General features: G+C 37.5%; 1 protein-coding gene across 5 annotated transcripts in view; it reads left to right on the top strand.

Annotated features, from left to right (window-relative positions):
* Positions 1–18,114, top strand: part of LOC116172464 — an 80,266-nt gene that overhangs the window by 58,407 nt on the left and 3,745 nt on the right. For all 5 annotated transcript variants that reach the window (XM_031489685.1, XM_031489682.1, XM_031489681.1 and 2 more), the window contains 3 exons: positions 38–955; positions 1,061–1,230; positions 11,548–11,970. In XM_031489685.1, coding sequence (XP_031345545.1) covers positions 38–955; positions 1,061–1,230; positions 11,548–11,970 — 1,511 coding nt within the window. The remainder of the gene's footprint in view (positions 1–37; positions 956–1,060; positions 1,231–11,547; positions 11,971–18,114) is intronic.

Below are 18,114 nucleotides of genomic sequence, written 5' to 3'. Positions count from 1 at the left end.
AACTCCAAGGTTAACAATTACTTCACTCTGATTTTAGTTCCGGAAGAAAAGGACAACCTTCTCACCGAAGCGTTATCTAGACCTCCGGGTGCGTCGTCGCTCAGTGTGCCACGCTCGAGATCATCTCACAGTGTCTCCCCAGGTGCTTATAGTACGCGAAGTTCCAGCGTGGGTAGATCGTTTAGAGAGGCGCCTCCGAAGTTTTACGCGGTTCCTCACAATCGAATAGCAGAAGAAGGCGAGACAGTTAGATTTCGTTGCTCAATCGCCGGACATCCCGAGCCTTGGACTACTTGGACCAAAGATGGCGTGCCAGTCGGTGCGTCGCCGCGTGTGACCATTCGAGAGCAGGGCGATTTGAGGATATTGGAAATATCCGACGTAACTCTTCAAGATTCGGGGTTGTACTGTGTCACTTTGGAGAACAGCTTGGGGCAAGTGCATGCGAACGCCCGCTTGGATGTCAGCTCGTACAAGAAGTACCTAAGATCTGCTCTACGCGCGAGAAGAGCCTCTCCCAATCCAAGCTATAGTAGGACATTTTACGGTAATGACACCAACTATGGCACGTACAGCAGACCGGAGAGGTCGCCTTATTCGGGATCGTACATTCCTGGCGCGCGGTGGTGCGGTTACTTTGTGAGTAATTGTGAGTGTAAAGAAATGGGAACCGCTCTGAGGTTTACCAAGGGGTTGCCGTCGGTTATCAAGCCTCTAGAAAGTCAGTACGTAAGCTTAGAGGCGAGAGTGTTGGGTGTACCTCCATATAGCGCCTCTTGGTATAAGGACGGTCAACTGCTGCCCAACTGCAAAGACTTCGACCAATCAGTTTCAGATGATGGAAGTATTACTCTGAACATAAACGACATATTTGTCGAAGATTCGGGCCTGTACAGATGTGAAGTGAAAGACCAATTTGGACAAATTGCAACTGAATCGTATATTTTTGTACAGGGTAAGTTACAAGGTCTGTCTTACCAGTCAACTTTGGTGCAATGAAAACGCGTGAGCGATTTCTTTAAAACTACCAAAGATACCCTAAATATGTGTCTTCTTACAGGTGGCGAAAGTGCCCCGCCAATCTCATTCGTAAAAGCTCCTTCACTTGCAACCGTAGCTTGCGGCGAAACAGCAAAGTTTTATGCCCAAGCCCGAGCTGAGAACAACGCCGAAGTACATTACACTTGGGAACTCAACAATTTTCAAATTGAGTCGTCCGAAAAATATTTGGTAAGTCAATTTAACGCTTTTTTGAGGTGACCGATTACTATCTTTTCAATTACTACCCTACCCACGCTACCTATCAATTCTGATAGCTTAATATTAGCGAAGGAGTGAATAATGGGTCATAAAAATGCAATATTCACGTTTAATAAATCGTATCTCAATTTTGAATTCTAAATTGGAAGTTTCTATTATGGCAGTTTAAATCAATTTCACTCTTGACAATATTTGCGCTCTCGCAAATCCTGTAAGTTAACCTCATAGTCACTCACGAGAAGCTTTCGGGTCGAAAAGTTGATCAAACACGGTTGCTAGAGCCGTACATATTGAGCTATCTACATCAACCATCGCCTTGACATCCATTGATAATTACTTCTCGCAGGAACTTTCCAACGGTGTCTCCAACCTGGGGGTCGATCGCCTTTGCCGTTGTATTTGCAGCAGAACGTTCATTTCTGGGTGGGCCTGTTACAAGTTGGTTCCCTGTCGAGCAGTTGTCTGTTGTATGACCCGGTTGTTTACATTTGAAACATTCACGATAATCTTGCGGACGGGGGCATTCATTGGCATAATGTCTCTTGGACGCACAATTAAAACATCGCACTGCTTGTTGCAGTTTTTTTATGATCCTTTAGGTTTTTTAGTACCTTTAATAGTTACATTGAAGGTCCTAATTCAACACTGTTGGGCTAGTGATGTAGATTGGGACTCTCTTCATTGTTTGTCTGAGATAATATTTCCTCGTCAAATCATTAATTTAGATAATTTTCTCTCGGCTGAATTACATGGAATGTGTGATTCTAGTCAAAATGCATATTGTGCTGTAGTTTATCTTAGAGTTCTTAGTAAGGACTGCTCTATAAAGACGCATTTTATAATTGCAAAATCTCGCATTGCTCCTTTAAAGAGTTTATCTATTCCTCGCCTAGAGTTATGCGGTTTTATTAAGCTGGGTACTCTCTATTGTACAGGAAACTTATAATAAGCACGTTTGAATGATGTCGTCACGCTCAACATTGTAAACATTTATTCTAAAGATACTACCAACCAACAAAGGATAAATAATATCCACCAAATACCAACAGCGACCAACAAATAATCGCAAATAAAAAAATTCTCAAATTTTAATGTCGAGGGATAGTTTCACGTCCAAAACTTACAAAATTTATTATGAAGATACTATCAACCAAGCAACGATAAAAAAAATACCAACAAACGATTGAAATAAACATATTCTGAAAATTCCAAAAATGGAGGGCTAACTATAGGTATGCCCAAATTTTTGAATTTTGAATAATTAAATAACGGTCAACCAACAAACGTGAAAATGTAACTAACAAACACCAACAAACGATTGAAATAAAAATACTTTGAAAATTCAAACAGTGGGGGGCTAACTTGACACCGGTCGACGACTCGACTAGCCTCGGAGAACTAATGACAGAAACCGCCAAATCAACCGTTTTCAATCTTACCAACTATCAAATTAAAAATTGATAGGTATAGGTTATTTTGCAGTTTTCAAAGGATTTAAAATGTGCGCATGGTCATTATCCTCCGGGCTACTGTAATCGGCACGTAAGAAGGCGAAATATCACGTATCCCCACTATTGGGTCCGTTAACTTGCCCCCCCCCCCACTGAGAGATTTGATAGTCGTATTATTTTGAAATGAATGCGCTCGTTATGCGCTCATATGCGCCACCGATAACTCTTGCGCCATTATCGTTTTTTAGAAATCCGAAAAAACATTTGGGGGGGGGGCAAGTGAACGTAGCCCCCCCCAGTACGTATTTTGTCCCTTGTAACTAGGTCACCTGATACATTTGGTTATGCGCTCAATTGCGCCACTTGAATTAAAGCTAGCGCCATTACGGTTAAGCCGTGACAAATTTTCAAAAAGTGGGGGGGCCAACTTAACGTTTTTAAAAGATACTTTTTTTTAACATCTTTTCATACGAAATTGTACTCTCAGGTATGCGCTGAAATGCGCCGTAAAAAGATATCTTTGCGCCATTATTGTTTTTTGGTTATCCTTAAATATATTTGGGGGGGGCCAAGTGAACGGAATCCCCCATAACGCATTTTGCTACCGGTATTTGTGCCACTTGATACATCTGGTTATGAGCTCAATTGCGCCACTTGAATTAAAGCTAGCGCCACGGTTAAGCCATAAAAAATTTTTAAAAAGGGGGGGCTAACTTAACGTTTTCAAAAGTTACGTTTTTTAACATGTTTTTTCTACTACATCGTACCTTTCATCATGCGCTAAAATGCGCCGTAAACAAAAATCTTGGCGCCATTATAGTGTTTCAGAAACACTATACAGGGTGTTTTTTTGGGAGCTTTAGTTAAACGATTCTGAGAAAGTAAAATAGGTAGGTTTTAAAAAATTTGTATTTGGGAGTTACTCCGAAGACCGAATCGATGTAAAATATTTTCAAAATGGACGCACTTCCGGAAATAACTTTTGAAAACGCTAAGTTAGACCCTCCACTTTTTAAAAATTTTTTATGGCTTAACCGTAATGGCGCTAGCTTTAATTCAAGTGGCGCAATTGAGCGCATAACCAAATGTATCAGGTGACCTAGTTACAAGGGACAAAATACGTACTGGGGGGGGCTACGTTCACTTGCCCCCCCCCAAATGTTTTTTCGGATTTCTAAAAAACGATAATGGCGCAAGAGTTATTATCGGTGGCGCATATGAGCGCATAACGAGCGCATTCATTTCAAAATAATACGACTATGAAATCTCTCAGTGGGGGGGCCAAGTTAACGGACCCAGCTTAAGGTACCATTTGTTAAGCTAAGGAAAAATAATACTATATATTTTTGCAATTATCAACACAACTTATTAAGATCTTGATCACTTTAAATAAGTTCTCCTCAGTGAATGATATCGACTTTTTTCACGATCCCCTCAATGCAATAATAAATCAAATTAGATCTTAAGTTCTAATGTTTGTTCAGAGCCCCAGTGCCATGTACTTAATTGGAATTTTTATTCTGTATGGTGTCTGGTTAAACAAATAAATAAATAAATAAATGGTTGCCACGAAAGCGTTAAGGTCCAAGGTACAAAACGTTTCATTGCGTTATGTTTGGAGTGACAAGTTAGTAAAAAAAAACCAATTGATTGTTGTGCACCTAATCTGTTTATAGGACGAGTTAATGTAACCTAATAAATAAAACGGCAACCGGTAAAAAGGTTAAAGACAATTAATTCGTGCTTTTGTTTGCAAAACCCATAAGGTTATAACGGTATTTTTGGACATTTCCATACTGCGGAATATTCCAGTGATTAAGCCAAATTGTAACTATAAATTGTGAGGAACCTGAAGCACGGGTTCGTTCTGAATTCAAATGCAACACCAAATTTTTTTACCTGGCGATACAAAGGTCCGACTGTGTGTTAAAAGGGGCGTTCCACCAGCCGATTTTCCAACTGGCTGCTACCTTTCCAAAGGAGAAAATCAGCTGTCATTGGGAGAATATTTTAACTTATCGATAAATGAATTGTGTAAAGATAAGAATCGACCATTTTTGGGGATTTTGTTTGCACTTAAAGTCATTTTAACGTTCCTGAAGAGGTGGATTTACGGGAATTTATCCCGTGAAGCATTTTGTATATTCCTTTATAAACGATAACTGACCACAAACCAAAGATATTGGTGAAGATTATCTCATTAATTGTAAAGTGATTTTACAGTTCAATAACACCATTCTTTTGTGTGGGTTAAATATTTATTTAACATCCAGGTGCATGTAAATTTATGACTGAATAGGAATTTGCACTGGGTGTGGAATTAATTACAATATAAAGATCTAGGTAATTAATTAGATTTGGACGTCATCACGAGACTTTGTAAATGTAAAGAAATCTGAAGTTGGAACGAGATTACTTTCAACAACATATTCAAAGGAGTCAATTTATAAGAGTGTTTTCATATGACAACTAATTTTTAATATAAGTATCCACGGTTAGCTCATTAATAAAAATGCTCCTATACCCCTTATCTGCGGAAGTTTGGCCCTTTATCTCCTCTCAAAACCTGAAATCTAATGATCTGGTTTGATTGAACTCGAATAAATATGCATGTCAACTTAGTTGATTGAATCTATTAAGAAAGGCTCTAAAATTCCATGTTTTTTTACACGTTCCATGATGACCTATTAATTAGGTCCATAAAAAGAAGTAAAAAAATGCAACGTCTAAATTTTGCTCCTTTACCACATAATGAATTACTGGTATATTCTCCTGTTCAATATATATATTTTTCATTTTTTTAATTCAGTTTTAAAATTACATCCATTTGGTAACCGTTACGCCATCCGTACATTTCCCGCGTTAGTTCTCGTTGTAGTTAGTTCTGTTGGTAAAGTTTTTATTTCATAGTTTCTTATTCTTCCGCTAGAGGTCTTCTTATTTTCATGACTCAGCATTATTTTAACGTTGGATATTTGTTAGAACTCTGTTTTCTCTCTTCATTCATTCCGTTGTGGAATATTTCCCTACGCAGAATTTGGATGATGTATTTTTACATGTAACCGCCATTGTGAGTTTCGAGATATTGTGGATCACTCTGATTTTACGTACATCACCCTTTGTCGTTACGAAGAACATCTTTCGACACTCCGATTTTATCTACGTTACTTTTTGTCATTCCGAAGAATATATTAATGTTAGTTAATTAATTACGTTTGAATCCTTCAGATTTTTTTAATTATACGAAGATACTTAGTTACCTGCGTATTATAAATTAGTTTTTGGAGTTAACGTTTACGTTCACCTGAGCTTTTGTATATTGCCGATTTGAATACCGACAATTTGTCTTGAGTCAAAATTTTGCTTTTACTCCTTAATGTAAATTAAATTATTGATTTCCATTGAATGTTAATTACGGTTTTTGTATTTGATTTGCCCGACCGACGTGACAAACGTTAGATTTATTCTCGCATTTATATGCCGCGTTTATCTGATTGCAGATTATTGGCAGAAAGCACCCTTCTGCGCTCGGAGAGGTTGCGACCCGGTAGTACAAGGGATATATTTTAATTTCGTCGTCCTCCGCGGGTTAACCATTGTTCATAAAGGCTGAATGAATTAAACTGCCATTGATTTCAGTTATTCTTCGACTACATTTATTGTTTACGTTCAATCCAATCAATTTCTTTAACTTTTTAGCTTTATCAAGTTTGCGTGAATGTTACCCTATCAATAATAATAATGATTTATTTAATAATCCGTAACCGTAGTTATATCGGACTTTGTTACTGTTTTCAAGAAAGATATTCTGCTAACTGCACATTACATTATATATTACTAAAGGCTAGACTAAAGGTTTGTTGACACAAAAAGTTAAAATTCACGTAAATCTTCTCTATGATTCTGTACTTATTCAAGACCCGTTAATTTGTATGCCGTGCTTATCAAAATCGCTAATAACGTGCAAAATATTTAAATTTATGATTTAGTTCGTTGCCCATTAAGAACGCATCTTGCATGCAAAAATACATAAAAATCAAAATTGATTATTTCATGTCAACTGCGATTAACCTCAATTAGTATAGCTCAAGATTCATATCTAAACACAAATAAATGGAATCAAAAACGAGTTCAAGTATATTCACATCGAATACGTGCAGCCCATTTGTTTACTCAAGAATGCAAGCATGACATAACGATATTAGATCATTCTCAAATTAATTTTTGTATGCTGCAAGCAACACCTCAATTTATAGGCTAGCTGAAGAGTCGCATCACAATTTTGCCAGCCTTTCAAAAAGAGCGTGCCGCATTCTTTTGCACAGTCCAGGATTTTCCATCGATTTTTCTTCTCGTTACGCTTTGGAGTCATATCGGCAGAACAGTCCGTACCTTCAGGGATTTTGCTACGGTTAATTATCGTAAATAAGGTAATTCCCGGTTCCGCCAGACCGTCTTTGGCGTTTTATGGACCATATTATCCCAAAAAATTGAGTACCTGGAGAGGTCATCTGTGGGGTAATAACAACCGACTAAAGAGCGTAGTGATAGGCCACACTGCTTCCCTGAAACTTGTTTTAGATACGGTCCGGGCCCTAGCACACTTAGGACTCGTACATAATTACAGTGCTCATAAAAGCGAGACTAATATGTGAATATTAGGCTCTCATATTGCGATCCTCAATTCGCGAAGAAAGGCTTAAGATATTTTTGTTGCGCCCGAAAGCCCATGTCAGGGCGAGGGCAAATTAATATTTTAAAATTTCAGCCACGTTAAACCATTATTAGCAGGATTGGTTTCCTACGTTAATTTAAAACGAGAATTAAAACTGCACGGCCATACTGGTTTACGCTGTTATCAGGTGGATTTTTATGCCGACCTGAGAAATTGCAATCAACAGTAGGTGTTAATTGGACTACCGATTTTAAAAATTTCAATCCGGCCAATTAAGTAAGTGAAATTAACAGTAGCTAAATAAATGTGTTGCAGTAAATGTCATTTCGCATAGTTGAGTGGGGTAATTAATTTGAATTTTAAGACCAATTACGGCCAGAAGACCGCACAATTAATTTAAGGAGTTGAAATTTTTGGACAGTATTAACCGAATACCTCGGCCGGGGCCTTTCCCTTTCCGTATTTTGAGGTGATCTTTTGCCTATTGCATTTTCGCAAGCGACGCGACATTTCGTAAGTACCGTTATTTTGAGCTTTTCCGTCACTTATTTTGTATTCATACCGTTTAATTTTTGCTTTTACATGAATTTTTTCCGTTTAATTCCCAGGTAATCTTTTTGTTACTTTTCATTCCATAAATTATAGGGGGGGGGGGGGGGTATATTGTTTCGCTTTCCTGCATTCGCTTTGTCGTAGATACCGCTACCCAATCCGATTCGTACGATTCAATTTTGTTTTAGCATTCATCAATAGCCGACCGCCACTTGTCCTTTACAATTCCTGAAGCTACCGTTTCCTCTAATTGAGTTTACCCAAGACTTCCGAGACCGATCCGCCAGCCCACTACTACCGCCGACCTTGCCCAGGAGCAAACCCGTACCCTTGGTGCCGCTCGAGTTCGTCCGCCCGCCCGTCCGTTCCCCCAACAGAACACTTAGGTTCCCGCCGATTACCGCAACTTTTCATCCGCTCACATGATTTAGTCACTTTATGTAAATTTACTTATTTTTTCCTGTAAATTAAGTGATACTCATTATTCCGCTAATGCTTATTTCATTTTTCCTGCCATTCGTCGCATTATTGGGCTCTTTGTTTTTGGATATCTTTTTTTGAAGAAAAATAAACAAGAAAGTGAAATTGCACCTCCAAGGATAAGTACGAAAACGTTGCATGTCAGGTTAGAAGTTCTAGTTTCATACTAAGAAGTTGGATAAGTCAAAATCCGTGGTACATCGAGTATAGGCGTGAAATTGAATTTCCATTCTAACAATGTAAATAATAAGTCGAAAACCATAAGAACACATGTAAGTATGGTTCCGCAAAAAATATCACAAAATGAGCACAAATTATTGGACAGTCTGAAGTTGTTTGGGTATTGTAATGGGAGCTCGTTAACGGATGTCATTTGATTCGAACTTTACTGAATTTTTTTCATTTTATATGTGGGCGAGTGGTCTTGAATACAGTCCTTACTTTGTACAGGGTGAGTCAAAGATTGCGCGGAGTAACTTAATGCCTTGAAGATAAGATTTTTCGATAGAGTGCTTTTGTATTATGATATGGTTGAATATTCTCCACATTTAAAAAATATTTGGAATTAGACAGGGTGCGCTCACAAAGTAGGGCTCCCAAATGGTACATTTTTTTAAAATAGAACCCCCTGTATTTGAATGCATTTTTGAATTCTACGTGTAATTGTACGTCTTTTTTTATTATATGGTTAATAACCGAAAAGCTAATAGTTTTACAGATAATTCGATTTTTAAGAAAAAAATGGGCATTTGCAAGCGTCAGTTTATATTGTCAAAATTTGTACTTAAATTTTGATTCCAGGTTTTATATCTTATCTTGAGTTAAGTAAAAGTCAAATAAATACATCTACTATGAAACATTAAAAATATAGCTTACAAGGTGTATTTTTTGGTAGGTCCAAAGTTGCAAAACTTCATATTTAAATCACACTTTTTTTAAATGGAACACCCTGTATATTTTTCTGTCATCTTTTAGCTCCTCCAAAAACCTTCAACTTTTGATACTAATGTCCTATACCTATCTCTGATATCTTGGTTTTCCTGGGTTTTATATTCTAATCTTAAATAAGTTATATGTAATTTACATAATAGTGAGGTGGCCATGCAAAAAAAGGCAATTTTTATCTGCCTCGTCCAAAGCTAAAATCATATCGATTAATTTATCTTTCAAACAATTTATTTTAAGTCTAAAAACTGGAGAATAAGCAAAAACATTTGACTACAAAGAAAATTTAATTTAACTCCTAATGCCATCCAGTCAGTGATATTAGTTTCATTTTTTTTTCATATTCACCTCGTTATTATGTAACTTAGAACTTATTTCAGATTAAAATATATAAACTAGGAAAACCAAGATATTTGTTTATGTTTTTACTATCAAATTTATTCTCCAGTTTTTAGACTTAAATGAATTATTCGAAAAATGAATTAATAAATATAATTTTAGCTTTGGACGAGGCAGATAAAAATTGCCTTTTTTTTGCATGGCCACCTCACTATTATGTAAATTACATATAACTTATTTAAGATTAGAATATAAAATCCAAGAAAACCATGATATTTCGAAAACTATGAGAGATAGGTATAGGACATTATTATCAAAAGTTGAAGGAGCTACATGATGACAGAAAAAGATACAGGGTGAGATTTTTGCAAATTTGGACCTACCAAAAAAACACCCTATAAGCTATATTTTTAATGTTTCATAGTAGGTACATGTATTTATTTGACTTTTACGTAACCCAGGATAAGATATAAAACCTGGAATCAAAATTTAAGTAATAATTTTGACAATATATACTGACGCTTGCAAATGCCCAATTTTTGTAAAATCGAATTATCTTTAAAACTACTAGTTTTTCGGATATTAACCATATAATAAAAAAGACGTACAATTGCACGTAGAATTCAAAAATGCATTCAAATACAGGGGGTTCTATTTAAAACAATGTACCATTTTGGCGCCCTACTTTGTGGGCGCACCCTGTATAATTCCAAATATTTTTAAAATGTGGAGAATATTCAACTATATTATAATACAAAAGCACTCTATCGAAAAATCTTATCTTCAGGGCATTAAGTTACTCCGCACAATCGTTGACTCACCCTGTACACAAAAATGAATCATTATGTAAATAAGTTAAAATCTCCATTCTCACGTAACGGTCCATGGCATTCACATTAGTCGACTCTATGACTGTGTTTATAGTAAATCTAAAATTGTAATCAATGTAACATAATAGATGAATTTTAGTATGATATTCTACATATATGGCTGGCTGGCTGTTCGACTGAGATCTCAGCAATTACTTCAAATTTTCACTAAAAGCTTTCTGTTATAGTGTAGATATGAAGGCTGTAGTCTATTTTGAGTTAGATTACTCGTGAGATCGATAATTTTAAACTTTGCTAATGAAATACTGATCTGCATTACCAAAAATGCGCTTTGATCATGCATATGCTGATTTACAACTTGTTTTTATCACAATTTTAAATTACGGTTTCTTTCGTTCGGATCGCTTCTTCTGAAGTGTCCATTTATTGTTGAGTAGGTAGATAAGTATTACAAATTTCGCTCCTTAAGGGTTGATTACACCAATCGGTAGCACTGACTGTATAGGACACGAAAAATTGCTCCCCCGGCCCCCCGAGGTTGCGGTACCAAATATTACCTTTCAAAGGTTTAATATGGAATAATTGCAAAGTGCTCTCTGACATTTATTGTCGCACATCTTGTCGCCAAGTGCCAGTGCGAAATCCGAGGCCGTGGAAAAGAAATCTATTTTGTTCGTCATCCGTACGAATGCACCAATTTTTTTATGGCGTAATCCCGCGCTCGAAATACTCGAATGTTGCAATTACATTCGTTATAGTTGTTAACTTTCAACCTCAACGCCAAGCAATTAAAACTAGATACAGCAGCGGTACGTACAAATCTAACGGGGCATTAAGCTCAAACAATCGAACGTATACTTAAACAATCTCCTTCGTCGGAAATTGCCATAAAATCGCACCGCCGCGCTGCGTCGCGCCGCGTGCGGTAGTTTGCATTATTAATTAGCGACGCGTCAATTAACAAAATTAAAACCAATTCGTGCAGTTAGTGACTGAGTATTCTGTTTGTTTGCAGGTGGAAGTTAAGGATGACGTTAGTATTTTACACATCTTCAACGTGACACAGCCCGATAGCGGCCAAGTGTGCTGCAGTGCCGAGATCGCGACGGAAGAAATCAGTCCGCATTCTTCACAATCGCCGAAAGAAAACTCGTTTTCGTGCGCTGATAAAGGAAATAATGCTCTTCGCGTTATAAGCCACACGGCCGAACTTAAGGTGATCTCCGATTGTAGTTTTGAGAGTGAAGGTAATGACAGCGGTGCGTGTGATTTAATGTCGATCAATTCCGCGACGAGCGGAAATATGTTGGAAATTCAAGAAACGGCGGCGAGTCTTTTAAAGGGACCGAAAGACACAAATGCGTCGGTGGGTGACCGTGTCCTTCTCAAGGCCACCTATATAGGTGAACCAGAACCGTCGATCACATGGAATAAAGCGGTAAGTCCTTTAAAGAAAGAAAAGAGTCACACCGTGATTCACTCGTCTATTATTTTAACATAAATTTACATTTTGTTGTTGCTTCGAAGTTTCCATATCAAGAAGCAATAAAATATAATCAATCCGTGTAAAGGTCGGCGCCGTAAGTTTGACATCATCCCCGTCCATTAAGGTCATTTCCGTAATAAGACTTTTCCCAATTATTTCACTCTGTGTCCACATTCCAACGCATCGACCTACTTTATCCATAAATATACATATTAATTAATGCAAAACCATTTGTTCAACCGAACCGAATTAATTCTGTAAACTAACACTACATAATTTTGTTCTAATTGTAAGTTAATGAGGATTAGGCGCGTAAATGTTTCAAAACTAAATCGTTAGCGCGATTATGTTTTTGTTTTGGTCCACTTTTTGTAGGCCCGGGTCCCGGATGTTCCATTTTGTTTCATTTGCTTTTACTTTTAAATTTATGTGCGATATTGGTTTTGTGAAAGCGGAGGTTTAAGGGGCATTTGATTGTTTCTACTAAGAGTTTTAAAAAATTCATAAATGACGTCACTGAATTTTGAACATAAGTGTGTGGTTCCGTGAGAACGTAACATCCCAAGCTATTTCGTGGCTTTGTTGCCCATGTTTAGGGTCTGTGAAGTCAGCAGAATATTGGCAGCACAAATCTTGGCACTAAGTGCGTTTGTTCCGATTTTAGCACACGCAATGAAACCAGCCGCAATTGTTTGTGATTTGTTTCTGCTGTGTAACTTTTGTTGACAGAACCACCCATTCAAACATTGTGCACATTTCAAAAACCGTAGACACACACCACCCATCAGGTGTTTGAGCCAAATCAATTATTAATATGCAGGGTGTTGTTTAGATTTAAAAATTAAAAGTTATGGAAGGCTTTCAATTTTTCATACAAATCAGTCTACTTTGATTTTTTCCATCACCATCCAATGCTTTTGAACTTAAGTATGTTTGTAACAAAATAAAGACATTTTACTCTGGACTAATTTTTAGAATTCGGCAAAAAACATCCTGTGTATTAGTTGATTTGGCTCATTTTTTCAATTTGTTAGTTTGAGTCACCAAGCAGGAGCGATCCTCAGATCATGAACATCCAACTCTAAACAAGAAGGTATCAATTGCGCACAACTCTTGTGCAGATAAAGCGCATTTTTTAAACCAAAATAGCTTAGTAAATGGTTGGGTTATAAGGTAGTAGCATTATCGATGTTTGCTTTCTTGGTAAATGATTAATGGGGAGGAGGTTTGTTACACATAAACATTTCCAGGCCGCCTGGCATACATTCAAAATCCTCCGACACTCCATTCTGCAGATATTTGCATTGTCTTGTCCTGACGTTCCACTTGTCTTTTATGAGTACCCTCTTCCGACACTTCGTTGCAGGCCCGTAGCCAGGCGGTGGCCAGGTGGGGCTGAACCCCACCTAGAACGTGGTCTTGCCCCCACTGGAAATTACGGTTGATGGTCCCTTTACAAAAATTACAGGGGAAGTCTTTATCAAAAATTTCTTAAGCACCAACTAGAAAAATATCGGCCACCCCCGCTACTTCATTCCTGCTACGTACCTGCTTCGTTGTCAACGTATTTGCTTCGACTTCATCAATAGATATGTCTCGTCTGGTCGATTCATTTTGCCTTTGAGAGTACTTCGACAAACCGTTTTCGAGATATTCGCTCTTAAAGTTTTGATCTCAGCATCAATTTCTTCTAGACGTCCCAATCGCCCTTTGTGAATAGTACCCTATTCCGACAATCTTTTCTGGAGATATAAGGGAACATATCCGATCATGATAAGGGGTCGAGGAGGAGGACTGTGGTTGGTAGAAATTAATTCCTTGCGTTGATACCTTTCATTCGAGTACCATGAAGGATAAAACCAGTTCCACTCTCCCCTCCCTCCAAACCCCCTATTTTGATAAGGGGCCAGAAGGGCGGTAGTTGGTAGAAAAAAACGGTTCCTTTCGTTGAGACCTTTCATTAAAATACAATGAAAGTTAAAATTAACTTCTAAGCCCCCCTCCCCCCGGGCCCGTCATCAAACTTATCTTGAAAAAGAGTCGCGCGGGAAAGTTCTAATTTGTACAAACCAATTTATTTCAATGAAACCTTTCATTAGAATACCATCAAGGGTAGAACGTGTGTTAACCCCCCCCCCCCGCCCCATTTTGAAAAGTTTTACTTGGCACCACTAAACGCATTCGTATGCAAAATCTGAGACCAATTAGTTGTCGTATGTAAACGTTCTGCACGTTTTACTTTCAAAACAGCATCTCAAAAAATAATTCCCCCCCCCCCCCCTCTATAAGACAGCAAAATTTGATGGCCGTGTGGCACGCCAGGCTCGCCACCATGAGTACTGACATTATCCGATCAAAAGACAAATCATGACATAACAAATTAACAGAGCAACCATAATCATAAACAAAATATATAGTATTTATGTAGGCTTCGACAGTTGACATATTTGCCTCGGCATAACAAAGATTGACGCAAAACCAATATTCGATCACTACATGCCAAGGGTCGACTAAAAGAATTGCAAGATGGCTCTTTTCTAAAACACAAAAGAAACATAGAACCATATATCTCTGCGTATGTCCGTTGTGGACTTTTGCCACCTTCTGCTACGTCAAATCGAAATTAAATATCGAAATCAAATACTTATAGCACAATACATATTCGAAACAAGTCTCCCTACCAAATATTCATGCAAAAGAAAGAAAATGTACGGCAAGAAATTCAATTATAAATTAACAACGTAGTGTCGATGTCTCCAAATACAGCACCATCCACGAATTGCTATAATATTTATTACATCGTTTAATTAGAATATACTGTATCTAAATATAAATAAAAACACGTAAATCGGTCATAAATTTATTGAGGGTTGTGGCGTAAAATCAGTGCCACCAATAATGGACAATTAGAAAAACAACATATTTACTTAGACAAAAAAAACAATAGAATCTTGCCTATCTCTGTGACTTTCATTAAGAGTAAGAATGCATAATTGTAAAAGAGCAATCGTTTTTCATTACTAATTAGTTGTAAATGACAATACCCATGCTGCACTCGTATTTACCTAATCTCGTACCTAATGTGTGTGGAGCGCATGCCGTTAATTTGGCAAATAATCTAACACAATCATATAATTACTGTATGGATGCAATAAGTGAAAGATTAAAGATAAAAGAATACGTCACCTGAGTAATGGCAATCGAAACAGGCACCGTAACTATTCGAAAAACCAAATTATGACGTCATTTCACCAAAGTAGACATACGTCTGCCCAAATTTCCTCTTTAAGCAAATCCTGGACGAAAGTTGTTAATATCCACGCGCCCACAATTACTTTACCCACGGCTACCTCTGTAATAAAATTTAAATACCCCTTTCCTTGCGGAAGTTTTGCCTTTTATTTCCGGTAAGATCAACAACTTTACTCGCTGATTTGATTGCAGACGCATCGAATTAAAAAAAAATAAAAATGTATACAAATATAGCAAACGAGTTCCTGGGCATAGCATGTGCAAAACCAAATTTTGAACCTGGTGTTAGATTTGCTTTTATTTCAAGTGGATATGTATCAAATTTCATTTAAATACCTTCATAAACAAAAAAGTTTGCGTTTCGGTTCAGAAATAGTCGAGATGCGAAAAGGGCACTGTGAATGTGGATCGATTAGGCTCGACTGTTGGCATTGGTTATTATATGCCTAAAGCTATGCCCATATTGAATTTCATAGAATTCGGTTCCGAACTAACGGAGTTGTCAAAAGGGCCAAAATTCCATCGTAAACGGTTTTCGAAATATCGTGCTAACGGACAGACATAGCAAATAAACTCGCTAGAAGCTCGTTGATAATCGTTTCTCGGGGTTGAAATAATGCCGATTGCCGAAGATGAGAGCGAGCGACCCTATAGTAAAACAAGTATAAATTGTGTGTAATTTTTTTAATTTTTAAAAAATGCGCTAAAATTTACTTGCTGTCAACGTAATTTCCGGTTTAAGACACAGAATTGGTAAATTGTTTTTTTTAATTGTAAATTTAAAACTTGTGTATGTCAGTTAATTGTATTTGTTGTACGTAGTGAGTATCCTAAATCTTAGAACGCATAATTAAGGGAATATTTAATCGTAATTTCGACGTAAGGTAAAAGTTTTACAGGACCATATGTTTTGTAAAGGCGTTATTGGACAAATTAATTGGCTTTATTTACTAACAACGCCACGTGCTAGATAACGAAGGCAGGTATTTATGTTACTGTTGCGCTAATTTATTGTGGGCAAGTTTTCCCCGATTTAAGAAGTTTTTTACACATGCTGTTTCGTAATTGAGAGAGTATCAGTTCCGCTTCTTGCGGTTTAAACACCGAAAAACTGTATACCTGAATCGGCGCGTCAACCACTGCGATAAGGTTTGTCATCTAACTGTCAGCTGAGACACCCGATTTACAACAGTAAATTTAATTTCTAAACGTATACAAGATAATTTTTTGAGCTAAAGCCTAAGGTAAATCTAAAAATTCATCATTTTGATAGGGACTCGGTATCTTAGCAATGCGCATTTATAAAAATACGGCAAAAATTAGCCACTCCTAACGTGTTGACTAAATTTCAACACAGTAGCATTGGATGTAGTCTTTTGAATATAAAATTAGCAAACTTTCTGTCCATAGCTTCTTGAGTTTAGCAATGTGCTCTTCGCATTTGCTCTGATCTTTGCTCATCAACTGAATGCAATTTGTCCCACATTTCCTTCTTAGTCGTAAACATGTTTATCAATTGTCTTACCTAAAGACAATAAAATTCAAGTTTCTTGAAGGCTTCCTTCTTCTTATCATATACCATCCCCTAACTTTGGGCGTTGCATAGTAGTCAGTTCAGTAGATTACGTCGTTGCCTTCCACTATGTCCATACAGACATTTACATGCAACTGAATTTTGACTTGGAATTTCCAAATAACCCATTTGGAATGCACCTCCAATTTATCTATCAAAACGAAATTTCCATGGCAAATAACCCAGACTAAAACTACGCAAACGATACATTTCCGTTGCGATCGTTCCAACAAAAATAAATTCCCACAATACTGGACCCATAACCTGATGAAATCTGTGGTTAAATAAATCTTGCACGAATTGAATGGTAAACAGTTGTAAGTTTCTTAAAAAGAATTGTTTTTGTTTCACGCGGAAGAAGTATCAGGATCCAATGATTTCAATAGGGATTTAAACGACCGTTTCTTAGTATTGTAATGATCCTAGCCTCCTACTATCTTGGCGGTCTAACGCCAACTTCAAGTCACACCGGAATATTTGACCATATTCTGTAGTAGCGGGAATGCCAAACTAACATGGCTGCCTATTTGAATATTCTCGCTTACGTTTCCCGTGAGAATCTGTCACTCGGGGGCCACTCCGAGTGCACTAAGATCGTGATCGTCATGTAGGACACCTACGTTGTGTAATAACTGGGTTCTCAACAGGCATGAGGGCGTTTTATGGGTAAGGAACACCAAAAGCAATAGCTGATTAAGATTATATTGAAGCTAATACCATTACGGCGCCCCTGCAGAGGGCCTTAAGTGGTTCTATACTACTCCGGCATTTACCTTACGAATTAGGAAAACTGCAGGAAAACCTAATTCGGAGTAGTCCTATAATGAACAACATCCAATGTACAGCACTTTTGAGCCCTCTCGAAACCGGGGAACTACTACAAACACGCTATGAGTAATCAAAATGGGATCGAGCGATTCCCCAGGTATTACAACGCATACATCGGACAAAACTAAGAGATATTAAATATGCCTCGCCGGACGGTAGGATTACCCAAGACCAGTGGAGACCCTGTAGTCCTGGGCTAAAGTTGTTGGGTTTGGGACGAGTGAAAATGTTAGTGTTAGGTTCACCAAGGTCGTATAAACTTGAATAGCTCGATCCCCTCTAAACAAGCACACTTCCCTCTTGATTACTCACAGTCCCAAATAAGTAAATATAATGAAATGCAATGAAATAATCGAGAGTCACTAAAAAGCACAATACACAAATTAAATATGTACACATGCAAGTATGTACTGCACAGATACAGCCCTACCGACAATGAAACA

This window comes from Photinus pyralis, unplaced genomic scaffold (genome assembly GCF_008802855.1).
Source record: "Photinus pyralis isolate 1611_PpyrPB1 unplaced genomic scaffold, Ppyr1.3 Ppyr1.4_LG5, whole genome shotgun sequence".
NCBI classification, from domain to species: domain Eukaryota; kingdom Metazoa; phylum Arthropoda; class Insecta; order Coleoptera; family Lampyridae; genus Photinus; species Photinus pyralis.
This window is presented reverse-complemented; position numbering and strand designations above follow the sequence as displayed.